Source organism: Saccopteryx bilineata, chromosome 4 (assembly GCF_036850765.1).
Source record: "Saccopteryx bilineata isolate mSacBil1 chromosome 4, mSacBil1_pri_phased_curated, whole genome shotgun sequence".
NCBI lineage: Eukaryota > Metazoa > Chordata > Mammalia > Chiroptera > Emballonuridae > Saccopteryx > Saccopteryx bilineata.
Window position 1 is genome coordinate 41,302,814 of NC_089493.1, and position 14,009 is coordinate 41,316,822.

At 43.6% G+C, this 14,009-nt stretch overlaps 1 protein-coding gene across 4 annotated transcripts in view; it reads right to left on the reverse strand.

Moving 5' to 3' along the window:
• The window catches only part of DAAM1 (dishevelled associated activator of morphogenesis 1), a 168,511-nt gene that overhangs the window by 32,840 nt on the left and 121,662 nt on the right, over nucleotides 1-14,009 (reverse strand). For all 4 annotated transcript variants that reach the window (XM_066272980.1, XM_066272981.1, XM_066272978.1 and 1 more), the window contains exons 7-15: nucleotides 13,416-13,526; nucleotides 13,193-13,296; nucleotides 12,844-12,910; nucleotides 12,495-12,612; nucleotides 11,732-11,870; nucleotides 11,386-11,444; nucleotides 5,848-6,035; nucleotides 5,035-5,334; nucleotides 4,647-4,754 (exon numbers count right to left, since the gene is read on the reverse strand). In XM_066272980.1, the coding sequence (XP_066129077.1) occupies nucleotides 4,647-4,754; nucleotides 5,035-5,334; nucleotides 5,848-6,035; nucleotides 11,386-11,444; nucleotides 11,732-11,870; nucleotides 12,495-12,612; nucleotides 12,844-12,910; nucleotides 13,193-13,296; nucleotides 13,416-13,526 (1,194 nt within the window). The remainder of the gene's footprint in view (nucleotides 1-4,646; nucleotides 4,755-5,034; nucleotides 5,335-5,847; nucleotides 6,036-11,385; nucleotides 11,445-11,731; nucleotides 11,871-12,494; nucleotides 12,613-12,843; nucleotides 12,911-13,192; nucleotides 13,297-13,415; nucleotides 13,527-14,009) is intronic.

Genomic DNA, 14,009 nt, shown 5'->3' on the forward strand with positions numbered 1-14,009 from the left:
CATAAGATGGGGCCCACAACTGAGTCATCGGTGTGAGGATTAAATGTGATAATGCGTGTAATACATTTTGTACAGTACCTGACACATGGTGAGCTCAATACTGGGAAGCGATTATAAAATTATCTTTCAAGCTGATAATCAAGTCCTTTTTTTCTCCTACTGTCCTGCTTTCAGCTGAGTTGAAGATCAGTTAGTTGGTCATGATCTCCCACATGTAACCAGCGGCAGCAATAAGTGTAACAGTTAATAGCTAAGTAATATACCTTATCTTTCCAAAGATGAGGATGAGGAATGCCAGGGGAGAGTTTGGTTAACTGTTAGCTTTCCTTAAGAGTCCTTTAATCATCACATTTTAAATAACATGACAAAGCTTCTCAGATTATAAAAATAACTGTTTCCAGGCCCATTTCAAATAAGTTACCATTCTTTTGAAACCTTAAATCCTTTACTAACTGGCTTGAACCAAACATGATAGAATCCTCTATATTTGGCTCCCCCTAACAGGATGCCTGCTTTTTCCAGATGATTTCTGGTGTCAGGCTTTGGGCTTGGAATATAAATAGGAAGTTGGGACTTGCATTTTCAGGAACTAGTGCTGATAGATTCCTATTGGTAGGGTTCCACAAGGAAATACTGACTCAACATTTCTTAAATAATAGTAACCCTTGCACAAACGGTTCTTCATCTTTTTGAGGTTGAGATTCCTTTGTAAACCTGATAAAAGCTGGGATCCCTCTCCAGAAAAATACATACACTAATAATTATGACCATTTATAAAAATCAGAAAATACCACAAAATGTTCCAAAAGGGACTCCAAGAATGATTTGTGTATTACATGTTAGCAGGAGAGATCAGATTGTGGAGCCGGAGATAGCAGTTACCCTCTGTTCCCTAAATCAGAGTAAGGAGGCTTTGAAATATTACTTTATGTTCTGATAACAGGACCTATAAAGAAGGGGTATCCTCAGGCAAAGAGCTGGGAGGAGGAATGAAGACAGCAAGCTGTTAATTTATTGCTACAACGATATGACTCCCTTTAGGTAAATGTCAAGTTCATTTTCCTCTGTCCAACTGTGTGGATAGGGAGAATGAATTTTTAACATCTCGAGATAAAATTTCCCATGAGACCAAGATTAATAGTGTTAGATAATTGTATCTGAAATAGTATTACTATGCAATGTGCTACATGGTATAATAAAATACGTCTTTGGTGGCTGGCCCGTATAATAATAGTTTTAATGAGGAAAAAAACGAGGTTTTGAGATTCAAGAAATTGACTTTCAAATGAACTTTTGGAATATGAGCAGGGGAATAACTGCATGCTATTAAATTCCATTTCATGTGGCACATTAGCTTATATAATTAGTTCTGCACACCTTTGATATCCATGCTGAAAAAAAAAATCCTAAATAAGAATGGTCTTGTTCTTAAAATTGCAGTTAAAGAAAATCCTTTACAAAACCCGACCTTCATAATGAATAAAAACCATGAACAACATGGAGCTCAGAATCGTGACACTTGTCTACCTGGCTGTGCCACCTGTTCAGACACTGAATGTACACTAAGCCATTTTTTATTATCTGTGAAATAGAAGTAATATTCACTTCATAGAATCAGTGAGGATTAAATTAAAAAAAAAGTATAAGAGCTCCTTGAGAACTAAACTTTAGGGTTGATGAAAATGGTAACTTTATATATTGTTCTCAGTACCAAAACTGATTATCTTTCTTTAGTCTGTCTATGGTCATTTAAAAACTTCCCTCATCTCTGCTTTTATACTACAAGTTGCACTGCAGGCCTGCGCAGTAGTTCAATACGTTCGTCATCATTTGAAGTACTTCCTATACAAAGCAGACAGTCTAAATATTTGTTCTGTTTTTAATGATACAATATTTCTCAAATCAATGGAGCATATCTTGTGTGTATGTACATTTATTTACATCAGACCTCCCCTAAATGTCATTAATCAATGTTCACATAATTATACTGATCTGATACTTGAGTTTTTTAAAAAACCGTCCTCTGTGTAGTGTTTTTGGTGCATGAATGCAGATAATGTGCTTGTGTCCCTTGCCTTGCTGAGATGTTCACTTGGCCAAACAACTGGCTGAAGTACAGAGGGTTTGATGAGGTTGTTTTTTCGTTTGTCTGTTTTTTGTTTGTTTTTTGAACTCTAAAGGGAAAAAAGAGGAGATACCACAGAAAAAAAATAACATGTTCCCAGTATTCATTTGGGAGTGCAAAAGAAAGCAGCTCAAGTGTAATGATAATTATACAGCACCGTGCCAAGACTACAATGAAAATGCATAGGTTTTTGATGTTCTCATCAAATGAGATGAGGGACCATTCAAGGACAGGCACACTCGTCCCTTTATGTTGTCCTGCACCTCCCCACTAGAATGCCTGCATCTTTCGATTTCTTGTCTCTCAACACTCAGTAAATTCAACTAAATGGTTCAAATTTCCTTCATTTGGGAAATATAGTTATGGCTTAAAAGTTCTTATGTCAAATTCTTGCACCAAGAAGAGAAACACACTTGAATCAAGCTTGAGCAGAAGTGTTGAAATTTTTTTGCAGGAAGTGCTAATGAAAATGTCACAGACGAGTCTCCTTACCAGCCTACTCAGTGTTAAATACAACTGAAATGTTCTGGTCTATGCTGACTGAAATGACAGCTGATTACTTAAACAGTCACTGGTTGCTAGGAGACAATCACTCAATTGCCAAGCTTTCTGCAACCCCGTCTCTCAGAGATCTTGAGAACTGTCCACATATTTGTCCCTGAGCATTTTGGCAGCATCCTTTTGCACCTTCTGCTGAAAGCTAGTTAATTACAAGTCTTGTAAACTTGGGTCTTCCAACCACCTGCCTTCATAATAAACGCAATCTACATGCTCAAACTTGAAGAGCATCGTTTGGAATAACTGCTGTTTTCCTTTCTTCTAATTTACTTCCCAAACCCTTACCTTCTGCAACCAGCATGGACCAATATTAGCAACTGAAACTGAAATAGGAAATCAATGAGGTATTTAATGAGGTCAGAATTATTTGAATCTACCAGGAAATCAGCTAAAATGTCCTAAGGCTTCATGTGAAGGCCCAGAGAATACCTTCTTGTGATAGCAGAGAGAGGAGGCCCTTCGTAGCCAGTCAGGACTAAGTCTGCACTGAGCACCTGCTGTATGAGGGCTCTAAACACATCCTTTATTTGAAAGGTAAAGTGTCTTGCTTCTTCTCTTCCTGTACTTCATTTCCTTGAATGGTGTGTATGACTATGCATAAGTTTGCCTTCACACTTCTGGGCGGCCCCAGCCAAGGGCTCCCGTTTTAGGGGTGTACCACCATGACAGGCAGCCACTTGCATTTCTGTACTTTTCTAACAGCATTAAAATGCACTGAGAGAGGCTTTCTTTCCCTCTAAGTGAAAACTGTCGGGCTAAAGGACAGACCGCGTTTCCTTTACAAAATTTCAGATGTATCAAAAGCAATTTTGAAAATAAAACGCACTGGCTTTTGTTTCTCCCCCACCATCAGTCCACCTTCTCCCTTGGCGCCCGGGGCTCGGCAGTTGTTTTGAGACACTCTTTCTTAGGAACCAGGCCAAGCGTCAGCAGACTAGGAAGTGTGCCGCTTGTCTGAGGATGCCCCACCCTGGGCATGATTCATCTGGGAGTTACGGGCCTCCCAGCAGAGCCCAAGGAAAGCCGCTGTGCACAGGCGTGGCCTCTGCGCCTTCCTGTTAAAGATGTATCGTGCTCTTTCTTCTCTTCCTTTCTCTCCCACAGTTATCCTTAACAATCTTCCTTCTCACACTCAGGACTTAATTTTTCCCTCCCCAGGTCTCTGATTGACTATTTGGGACCCACTCACCTTTTCCTTGCTATTCTGAAACTCTCTGAGCCAGCCACACTGCCATGACCTCTTCCGTTCCATCCTTAAACGGCTTGATTAAGATGCCTGGTCCAGGACTGAGAAGTATCACGCAGATGCGACCAGGTCTCACCATGTGACACTGCATTTCGTGGCTTGGCCACATAAACAAGCACTGGATCACATGCTCTCACCCCGATCATGGAAGCTTTGTTCACTTTCAGAGGCATCTCTGGCCCTATTTGCGTCATTGCCCTCGGCACACATGCTCAGTCGGTCATGTTCATGACACGGTAAAAACCTCTCTCTAGATCCTAGCCAGCTACCAAACTACAGTCACTGACCAACCCTCATACTTCTAAAAGGTTCCATGTATTTGAAAAAAGCAGTCCACTTCTAATAATAACCATATGAAGTATATATTTTTAAAAGTCAGATAAATGGCTTCAGAAATAAATACAGTTTTGACTAAGCACAAGTGATAATAGTATACAGGACTTCCACCAATGGAGACAAGGCCTTGGACACACACAGGGTATGAAGTTCCCTAACAAGGAGCTTATATACCTCTGACATGTCCACACACACGCACACTGCCAGGCAAACACGTGTGAACACATACACCATGCTGCTTTGCAGGAACATGCCCCGGTAGACCAAACAGCCGAGAACTTAGATGCCTATCATATCATGGGTATGGCAGATGGCCCGGGGGTCATGCACAAGGACATGCTTTTCCTTCTGCAGGATCGGGAGGGCACATGCTGTAGTTACCTGCTGTCTTTGGTAGGCAGAGAAAGTTCGTTCCAGGTCTTCAAGATCTAGAATTTTGAAGACTTTGGTATCATCAATCTCAGTCCATACTGTTCCTTCCAGTTTGTTCTGCAAACATTAAGTTTATAAGTGCTAGGGTTTACAGTTACGCACAAAAAGAACAGCCGTGGTTTTAGTTTAACGTGCTACTATCCCCAACTTTTCATTTTACCAGATGCTCAGAGTGAGCTGGCTTCGAACAACATGCCATTTATTTCAGAAGCTTTATCACTTAGATATTTGAGCTTGTGAAAACCCCAAGTCCGTGCTGGAAAAGGAAATCATTTAACAGCCAGCATTCCCTCCCCTTTCTGCAAAGGCATGGGCTGCTAACGCCATCGTGGCTTACCTCAGGCAGCTTAGACCAGTTGAAGGACTTCAGGGCGTTGGTGGGCTGAGGGATGTTTTTCTTCTTTAGTGCCAGACCCAGTGGGGCACCAGGAGGTGGCATGATTCCCCCTAAGGGAGGAGGCCCAGGGGGAGGAGGAGGACCGCCTGGAGGGAGGGGCGGAGGTGGGGGAGGAAGCAGTCCTCCTGGGAGAGGTGGGGGTGGTGGAGGAGGAAGGAGAGAGCCTGGCACAGAGGAAGGAAAGGGCCCCCCTGGGGCCCCAGGCGAGGGTCCACCTGGGATTGACGCACAGACAGCCCTCTGCAAAGATAAAAATAGAAAAAGATCAATGGAAAAAGTAAATTCATTGGATGATTCTGAGAGTCTGATAGTGTGCCTAAAACTATAGAGAAATTCACACCTCTGAGAATGTGGGTTTTGCAGGGGCAGTAAGTCAAAAAGACCGTCTAGGCCTTGCTGGACTCTATTGGGTCAGCCCCTTCCATTTGGCACTCTGGTGCTTGTTTGCAAAGCAATTACATGCCTCTCACTTCTTGAACCATCGTCCAGTTTGGTTTTCATAAAATCAGGTTTCATTTTAAAAGGCTAATACAATTTCCCTTGCCTTTATTAGAGGATTTGTGCTTAAAAATGCACACCCCCAAATGGCCTTGGAGGCACAACCTATAGGACAGCAAAGGGGGCCAGTCTCACAAGCACTGCGACAGATCCTGAGACGCTCAGGTGCCGCTCCCCCAGTGAGGAGCCGTCTGGAGGGTGAGGGGCTCCCAGGTGCGGGAAACAAGAACGGAGGGTGCTGCCCTCGGGCCTCACCCTGCTGAGCTCATGGAGCTGGGCCGTGAGATCTGCCACCTGCTGCTTGACTTGCTTATGCTCAGTGGTCTCCTTCTCAAGTTTCTCTTTCATTTTGTTCAAGGTCTGCATCATCTCCTCCTTCTCTTGGGTCTTGGCATCACACTCTCTCTCTTTCTTTTCCAGTTTCTGTTGCAGCTCATTGTGCTCTGCACACGAAAACAATCAGACATGAAAACAAGGGACTCTTCAAAGCTGAGGTGTTTTCTCTAAAAAGAAAGTGGACTGAGGACTGTGAAGCTCTTTATTAGGTAAACATCTTTCCTCTTCTTCACCGAGGGGAGCAATTTCTGCGGGCTCAACAGTGTTTGTGCTTGGAGGGGGCCTTAGATGAACAACTTTATTAAGGACAGCATTTTGGAAAAGATGGAAGAAGAGGCCCTAGAGTCACAGTTCTTGTGGAGGAGAATGGTACCTGTTGGTACTTCATTCAGAATCTTATCATAGAAATGGCCCTTTACCTACACTAGGGAAAATGAATATTAAAAGGGCCTCTTGCCCTGGCCGGTTGGCTAAGTGGTAGAGCGTTGGCCTGGCGTGCGGGAGTCCCGGGTTCGATTCCCGGCCGGGGCACACAAGAGAAGCACCCATCTGCTTCTCCACCCCTCCCCCTCTCCTTCCTCTCTGTCTCTCTCTTCCCCTTCCGCAGCCAAGGCTCCATTGGAGCAAAATTGGCCCGGGCGCTGAGGATGTTTCAGTGGCCTCTGCCTCAGTGCTAGAATGGCTCTGGTTGCAAGAGAGCGACGCCCCAGATGGGCAGAGCATTGCCCCCTGGTGGGCATGCCGGGTGGATCCCAGTCGGGCGCATGCAGGAGTCTGTCTGACTTCCTCCCCATTTCCAACTTCAGAAAAATACAAAAAAAAAAAAAAAAAAGGGGCTCTTTTGCAAAGATAAATGAATGGGACCACATCAGACTAAGAAGCTTTAGCATAGCAAAAGAAACTGACAACAAAACAAACAGCCAACTAAATGGGAGATGATATTTTCAAACAACAGCTCAAATAAGGGCCTAATATCCAAAATATACAAAGAACTCATAAAACTCAACAACAAACAAGCAAACAATCCAATAAAAAAATGGGAAGAGGACATGAACAGACACTTCTCCCAGGAAGAAATACAAAGGGCCAACAGATATATGAAAAGATGCTCATCTTCATTAGCTGTTAGAGAAATGCAAATCAAAACTACAATGAGATACCATACCACCTCACACCTGTTAGGTTAGCTATCATCAACAAGACAGGTAATAACAAGTGTTGGAGAGGCTGTGAAGAAAAAGGAACCCTCATCCACTGTTGGTGGGAATGTAAAGTAGTACAACCATTATGGAAGAAAATATGGTGGTTCCTCAAAAAATTAAAAATAGAACTACCATATGACCCAGCAATCCCTCTACTGGGTATATACCCCCATAACTCAAAAACACTGGTATGGCCTGACCAGGCGGTGGCGCAGTGGATAGAGCGTCGGACTGGGATGCAGAGGACCCAGGTTTGAGACCCTGAGGTCGCCAGCTTGAGTGCGGGCTCATCTGGTTTGAGGAAAAGCCCACCAGCTTGAATCCAAGGTCGCTGGCTCCAGCAAGGGGTTACTCGGTCTGCTGAAGGTCCGCGGTCAAGGCACATATGAGAAAGCAATCAATGGACAACTAAGGTGTTGCAACACGCAATGAAAAACTAATGATTGATGCTTCTCATCTCTCTCCGTTCCTGTCTGTCTGTCCCTGTCTATCCCTCTCTCTGACTCACTCTCTGTCTCTGTAAAAAATAAAAAAAAACAAAAACAAAAACAAAAACAAAAACAAAAACAAACAAACAAAAAAAAACACTGGTATGTAAAGACACATGCAGTCCCATGTTCATTGCAGCATTGTTCACAGTGACCAAGCATGGAAACAACCAAAAAGCCCTTCAATAGATGACTGGATAAAGAAGATGTGGTACATATATACTATGGAATACTACTCAGCCACAAGAAATGATGACATCGGATCATTTACAACAACATGGATGGACTTTGATAACATTATACTGAGTGAAATAAGTAAATCAGAAAAAACTAAGAACTATATGATTCCATACATAGGTGGGACATAAAAATAAGACTCAGGGACATGGACAAGAGTGTGGTGGTTACTGGGGGTGGGGAGGGGAAGGGAGTAGGTAGGGGAAGAGGAGGGGCACAAAAAAAAACAGATAGAAGGTGATAGAAGACTATATGACTTTAGGTGATGGGTATGCAACATAATCAAATGTCAAAATAACCTGGAGATGTTTTCTCTGAACCTATGTACCCTGATGGATTAATGTCACCCCATTAAAATTAATTTTAAAAAAGGGCCTCTTTTCACAAATAAGAAATGAGAAGGAGAGAAAGAGTGGTCCAGTGCTTATTAGCTAGGTTTTCTGCTTGTGTCCGACTAGCAGGGGGGCTGAGAGGGAGTATCTTGCACTATAAAGAAAACACAGCCAGCCTGACCAGGCGGTGGCGCAGTGAATAGAGCGTCGGACTGGGATGTGGAGGACCCAGGTTCAAGACCCTGAGGTTGCCAGCTTGAGCACTGGCTCATCTGGTTTGAGCAAAAGCTCACCAGCTTGGACCCAAGGTAGCTAGCTTGAGCAAAGGGTTACTCGGTTCGCTGAAGGCCCACGGTCAAGGCACATATGAGAAAGCAATCAATGAACAGCTAAGGTTTTGCAACAAAAAACTGATAATTGATGCTTCTCATCTCTCTCTGTTCTTGTCTGTCAGTCCCTGTCTATCCCTTTCTTTGACTCTTGCTGTCTCTGTAAAAACAAACAAACAAACAAAAAAACAGAAAGAAAGCATGGCCAGACCCTGTGTTTGCCCTAAAGCAGTCATCTCTCCCCTCCCCTCTAGAAAGCTACTTGGACTTGAAGAATTTTACGCTTCTGGTAAACAATTCTTAAAAATTTGTGAAAGCAAATGTTATCATCTCAGCATTAAATATCTTTAGGGCAGCAGCACTGGCTGAAAGTGAGAATCACCATAATATGGGGAAAATAATGCTAGCTCTTAACTATAGTTTTACTGACCTCCTCAAGCCTGCTATAATGAACAGAGCATCCAATTTAGCAATAATGCTTATTTACCTTGCCAATGTGCCTGCTGACCCCAGCACTGATGAGACTGATTCGTTTTGGAAAAGAGGCCTAATGAAGTTTAGGTTGCAGATCTTTATTTCAAATACTTGGCCCCAATTCCTATTCCTTTTCTATCAATAGACCCACCAGAGATATAACCCACTGGGGCAGAGCTGTACAGAATTGGTCTCTATGTCTGAATTTGATAAAAGCATTTAAAGTTTTGCTTTCTCTGTCTCTTAGTTTCCCTCTTCTGAGTCCTCCAAAATCAGAGTTTGCTGAGACGGGTTCAAGATAGCAACATCTTTAGATTTTACCAGCCCAGGAGCGAAGGCAACCATCAACTCACTTCTACCACTTCATGTAGTCAGGGACACACCTGAAAAGTCCTGCACTGTCTCCCATGCTCCTCCTTCTGGCTCCGTTTCTCTGCTCTGACAGCTGTAAGAGCTGGCTTTTCATCATCAGTCATCCGCCTTTGACAAATCTGCCCTGGCCTCAGAACCGCCTGAGATGTACACCTTAGGGCCCCCAGCCCCCATCCCAGGAGGTCTCTTCTGTAGGCCGGGGGCAGGGCTTGGCAGCTGTCATTTGCAAATGCTCCTCAGGTGATTCTGATGTGAGGGCAGCCTTGGGAAGCTTCCGCCTCAAGGGTTCTGTCCATTCATCATCCATTTGCTATGCTTTCACTCAACACTCACTGACCTTGTTGCATGAAAAAGAATTTTCCCCAGGTATTCTCCACCTTTCAGGTCTATAGAACTTCCTGTCTCTTCACAAGTTTCCACCCTCTGACTAATTCATCAACATGTGCCCTCTCATGCAATTTTGCTACTTGAAGATTCTGGAAAAGAATTAATTTCATCTACCATCTCTCCTTTCGCACTCTATCCTTGACTTCGCTTTAAAGCATCCTGTCCCTCCTATTGACCGTGGCCATTTTCCCTTGTACCGCTGCAGCCAACTAAATCCTACATAGTCCCTATCCTTTATTGTGCAACTAGCATGTGCCAGAAACGATCCCACAGTTCTTATATTCCTTTTGTCATTTCATCGCCACAACAACCCTGTGATTTAGGTTTAATTTTCATTTCACAGAGGAGGAGGCGGGAGAAGAGGAGATGGCTTAGCCGACCCACACAATAACGAGCAGAGCTGAGACTCAGACCCAGGGCCCAGCACAATGCCTGACACATACCGGAACCCAACAAGTCTCCTCTGAGTGAATGACTGAATGACTCCAAAGCTAATGTCCTAAGTTCTCTCCTAGACTTGCATACCCAAGTCTCTATCCTCCCAAGGCATATTCTTAAAATACCACTCACTGACCATTTTCTCTTTGGTATAACCTCTCTTTACCCTAACTTTTAGTCAGTGTTTCTATTTTTTTCTATAGAAGTTTCTGGAATTTATTTATAAAAATGGATATGTGGCCCTGGCCGGTTGGCTCAGTGGTAGAGCATCGGCCTGGCGTGCATAAGTCCCAGGTTCAATTCCCGGCCAGGGCACACAGGAGAAGCGCCCATCTGCTTCTCCACCCCTCCCCCTCTCCTTCCTCTCTGTCTCTCTCTTCCCCTCCCGTAGCGAGGCTCCATTGGAGCAAAGATGGCCCGGGCGCTGGGGATGGCTCCTTGGCCTCTGCCCCAGGCGCTAGAGTGGCTCTGGTTGCAACAGAGCGAGGCCCCGGAGGGGCAGAGCATCGCCCCCCTGGTGGGCGTGCCGGGTAGATCCCGGTCGGCGCATGCAGGAGTCTGTCTGACTATCTCTCCCCATTTCCAGCTTCAGAAAAAAAAAAAAAGGATATGCAACCTTACTTTTTTGAGAGCAATCTGAATTCATAGGAGGAACTTGGTATCTCACAGTACTCCATGCTGGGTATCCTCTCATATCAGTAGTGTTTCCTAATACATATATCTACAATGGTCACTGAGCCCCTGCAGGATTTCTCTGTTTATAACTGGTGCCAAAATAAGGTCACGTGGAGAACTGTAGGGCCAAAAGCAAGCGCCCTCTGTTTCTCTTTTAAAATTCTGGCATTCCTTATTCCATTTCTGAAAACACAGTGTTCTTTAAAGAACAGTTATGGGGATGGTTTGGGAAGATTGGCAGTTAAGAAAAATTTGAATCAACAAATACTGAACAGCAAATGCTACAAATTTTTCCCCAAAGTTTATGATTCTAATAAAAGGAAATTTTGAGAACTAGCAGGACAACTAAAATAGCTTAATTCTAGAAAAAACCAACACAAAATGTCCTTGACATGAAAAAAAAAGACTTATGCATTAGAGTCAATAAGATGCATCAATGTCAATTTCTAAAATACAAAGAAGCAGAGTTCATTGCCCAATAACCAACCACGTGGTCTCTTTTCCTGGCAGCCCCCCCCCTTACCTTTTCTCATTTTTTCTGCTTGTTCTTTCCACTGCTTAACTTCATTTTCATTAACCAACCTGTGTAACAGTTAAAGTAGCATCCATTACAAAAAAACAGAAACAACCCACTGCTAATGAAGGTTCTCTAGGTACAAAAACAGTCTACTGCAGAGAAAACCCTCAGCGTGCTTGAAACCCACTGATATCCAGGTGATACGTAGATATAATACATGTGTAGATAAAAGAATTCATTTTGACCTCTAAAACATTTCAGGTCTCTCAACTGCTCTTTTAAAGTAAGATTAAAATGAATGCCTTACATTGTCACTTACTATCTTACAGGCAGCAAATAAGAAGAAACTTACATGCGTACAACATTCTTAATATTAAAGTTTTCCAAAGGTGTGGAGTCAGGGTCCTGTCCTTTGTCATTCTGGATAACTATTTGCTGTATAATTCTATCCAGTAGGAGCCAGTACTGAACGGTGTTTCCACTTCTCTTGTCTAAAAAAGAAAACAATGGTGGAAAACACTTCAAGTTATTTCTAAACTAGAATGAATATTTTTCCAACAGTGGTCACCTGGAGACCCAGCCACAGACCAGAGAGATGTTTACGTCTGTACCTACGCCTCCCAAAGTTCCTGGAATTCAGGCCTGCAGTGATCATTTGTTTGATTGAGAGGAACTTTTTACCCCCTTTCTAAATGTGCTGTGGCCTGATCTGTGGTGGCGCAGTGGATAAAGCATCGACCTGGAAATGCTGAGGTCGCCGGTTCGAAACCCTGGGCTTGCCTGGTCAAGGCACATATGGGAGATGATGCTTCCAGCTCCTCCCCCCTTCTCTCTCTCTGTCTCTCCCTCTCCTCTCTAAAATGAATAAATAAATAAAAAATTAAAAAAAAAATGTGCTGTGAGGCACATATTTATTTTTAAAATCAAAGTAAGTTATAATTAATTTCATTTTGAGAACTTCACAACACCCCATAGGCTGTGTGGAGCCACACTGGGCTGTCACCAAACCAAAGTTTGAAATCCCTGGTGTGCACCCAACCTAATCAGCACTGTTCAGAAGACACAGTCCTTTGGATGATGCCCAAATGTTCAAGATCAGTGTCACAAACACTCACAAGGCATTTGGAGGCAGTGGTGCAGGATGGACATGAAGTGAGGGTAAGCTTCACTATGGGTCAGCCTCTTCCTGGTCAGCTCAAACATCTGAGTTGCACTTTTTGTGTCTATGTGAACCTATTTCACATGAAAAAGAAATCTAAGTCAAACACCTAAGTTCCTCAATTCCCACAATGCAAGGCAAGGGGACCCGAGGCAAGCAGAAGTTCATCCTGCCCCTTAGGTGGAAAAACAGAACTCTGATGTTGCTCTTAGGTTGCACTGCTCCATGTCACCTCAGCGACACATTACAATGGGGAAATTCCACGAGCTCATGAGTTATGTAAGAATATTTGTAAGCTCACGTACCAGTTCAAATCGTTTGGCAAATTCTAGTTCATCCTCATTTCGGAGCATTTCAAAAAAGTCTAAATGCCTGAAAGACAGTTAAAGAGAAGCTATTAGAAGTAGAACACCCTACAAACACAGGCACATAGGAATCGGGACTAGGTTATGGAATCAGGGCTAATGCCAAAACCAACACCAGGTTCTCTGCACAACATACTGCTTCTTTCACAAAGAGAGTCAAGAAAATAAACATCATTAGCCGAATTAACCTTCTGGTGCGAGTACCCTGTGTTACAGACAAGTTACAAGTAGTTCACAGAATGGCCATAGAAAAGCATGACCTATCTCAGATCTGAACAGTCTGACTTACCTATCTAATGTTGAATTTTCATGTTCCCGTAATTTATCTATCACGGGTTGAATTCCCAACATCAGAAATTCATAGCGGAGATGAAGCCTAAAGTCCAAACTTTCCTGAAAGGAAAAGGGTGATAAAAAATACATTTATGCTTCTGAGACTAAACCGTCGAAAATCTTTTTTAACAAGTGCTTAACTAATGTGTGTTTTCCTCTGTGGTACGGGAGGTGCTTACCACTCCTGCGCCTTGGCTCAGCACCGCATTGATGAAGGACATGATGGCCGTCTTGAGGCTCACTTCGTCCCGATACCGCCCTGTGCTTTTATCCAAGTCGTTAATTAACGTCTACCAAGGATACAAATAGAAAAACAAAGGACGGAATCATTAATAACCTTACACTCATTATACTTTTTTTATACTCAGAAATTAATTTTTAAAATCTTGTGTTTAGTCAGAATTACTTTGAGCCATAGAAAGTCACTTTTTAAAGATTAGGCCTAAAAACTTTCAAAATCCTTACTATTGGCCCTGGCCGGTTGGCTCAGCGGTAGAGCGTCGGCCTGGCATGCGGGGGACCCAGGTTCAATTCCCGGCCAGGGCACACAGGAGAAGCGCCCATTTGCTTCTCCACCCCCCCCACCTCCTTCCTCTTTGTCTCTCTCTTCCCCTCCCGCAGCCAAGGCTCCATTGGAGCAAAGATGGCCCGGGCGCTGGGGATGGCTCCTTGGCCTCTGCCCCAGGTGCTAGAGTGGCTCTGGTCGCAGCAGAGCGACGCCCCAGAGGGGCAGAGCATCACCCCCTGGTGGGCAGAGCGTCGCCCCTGGTGGG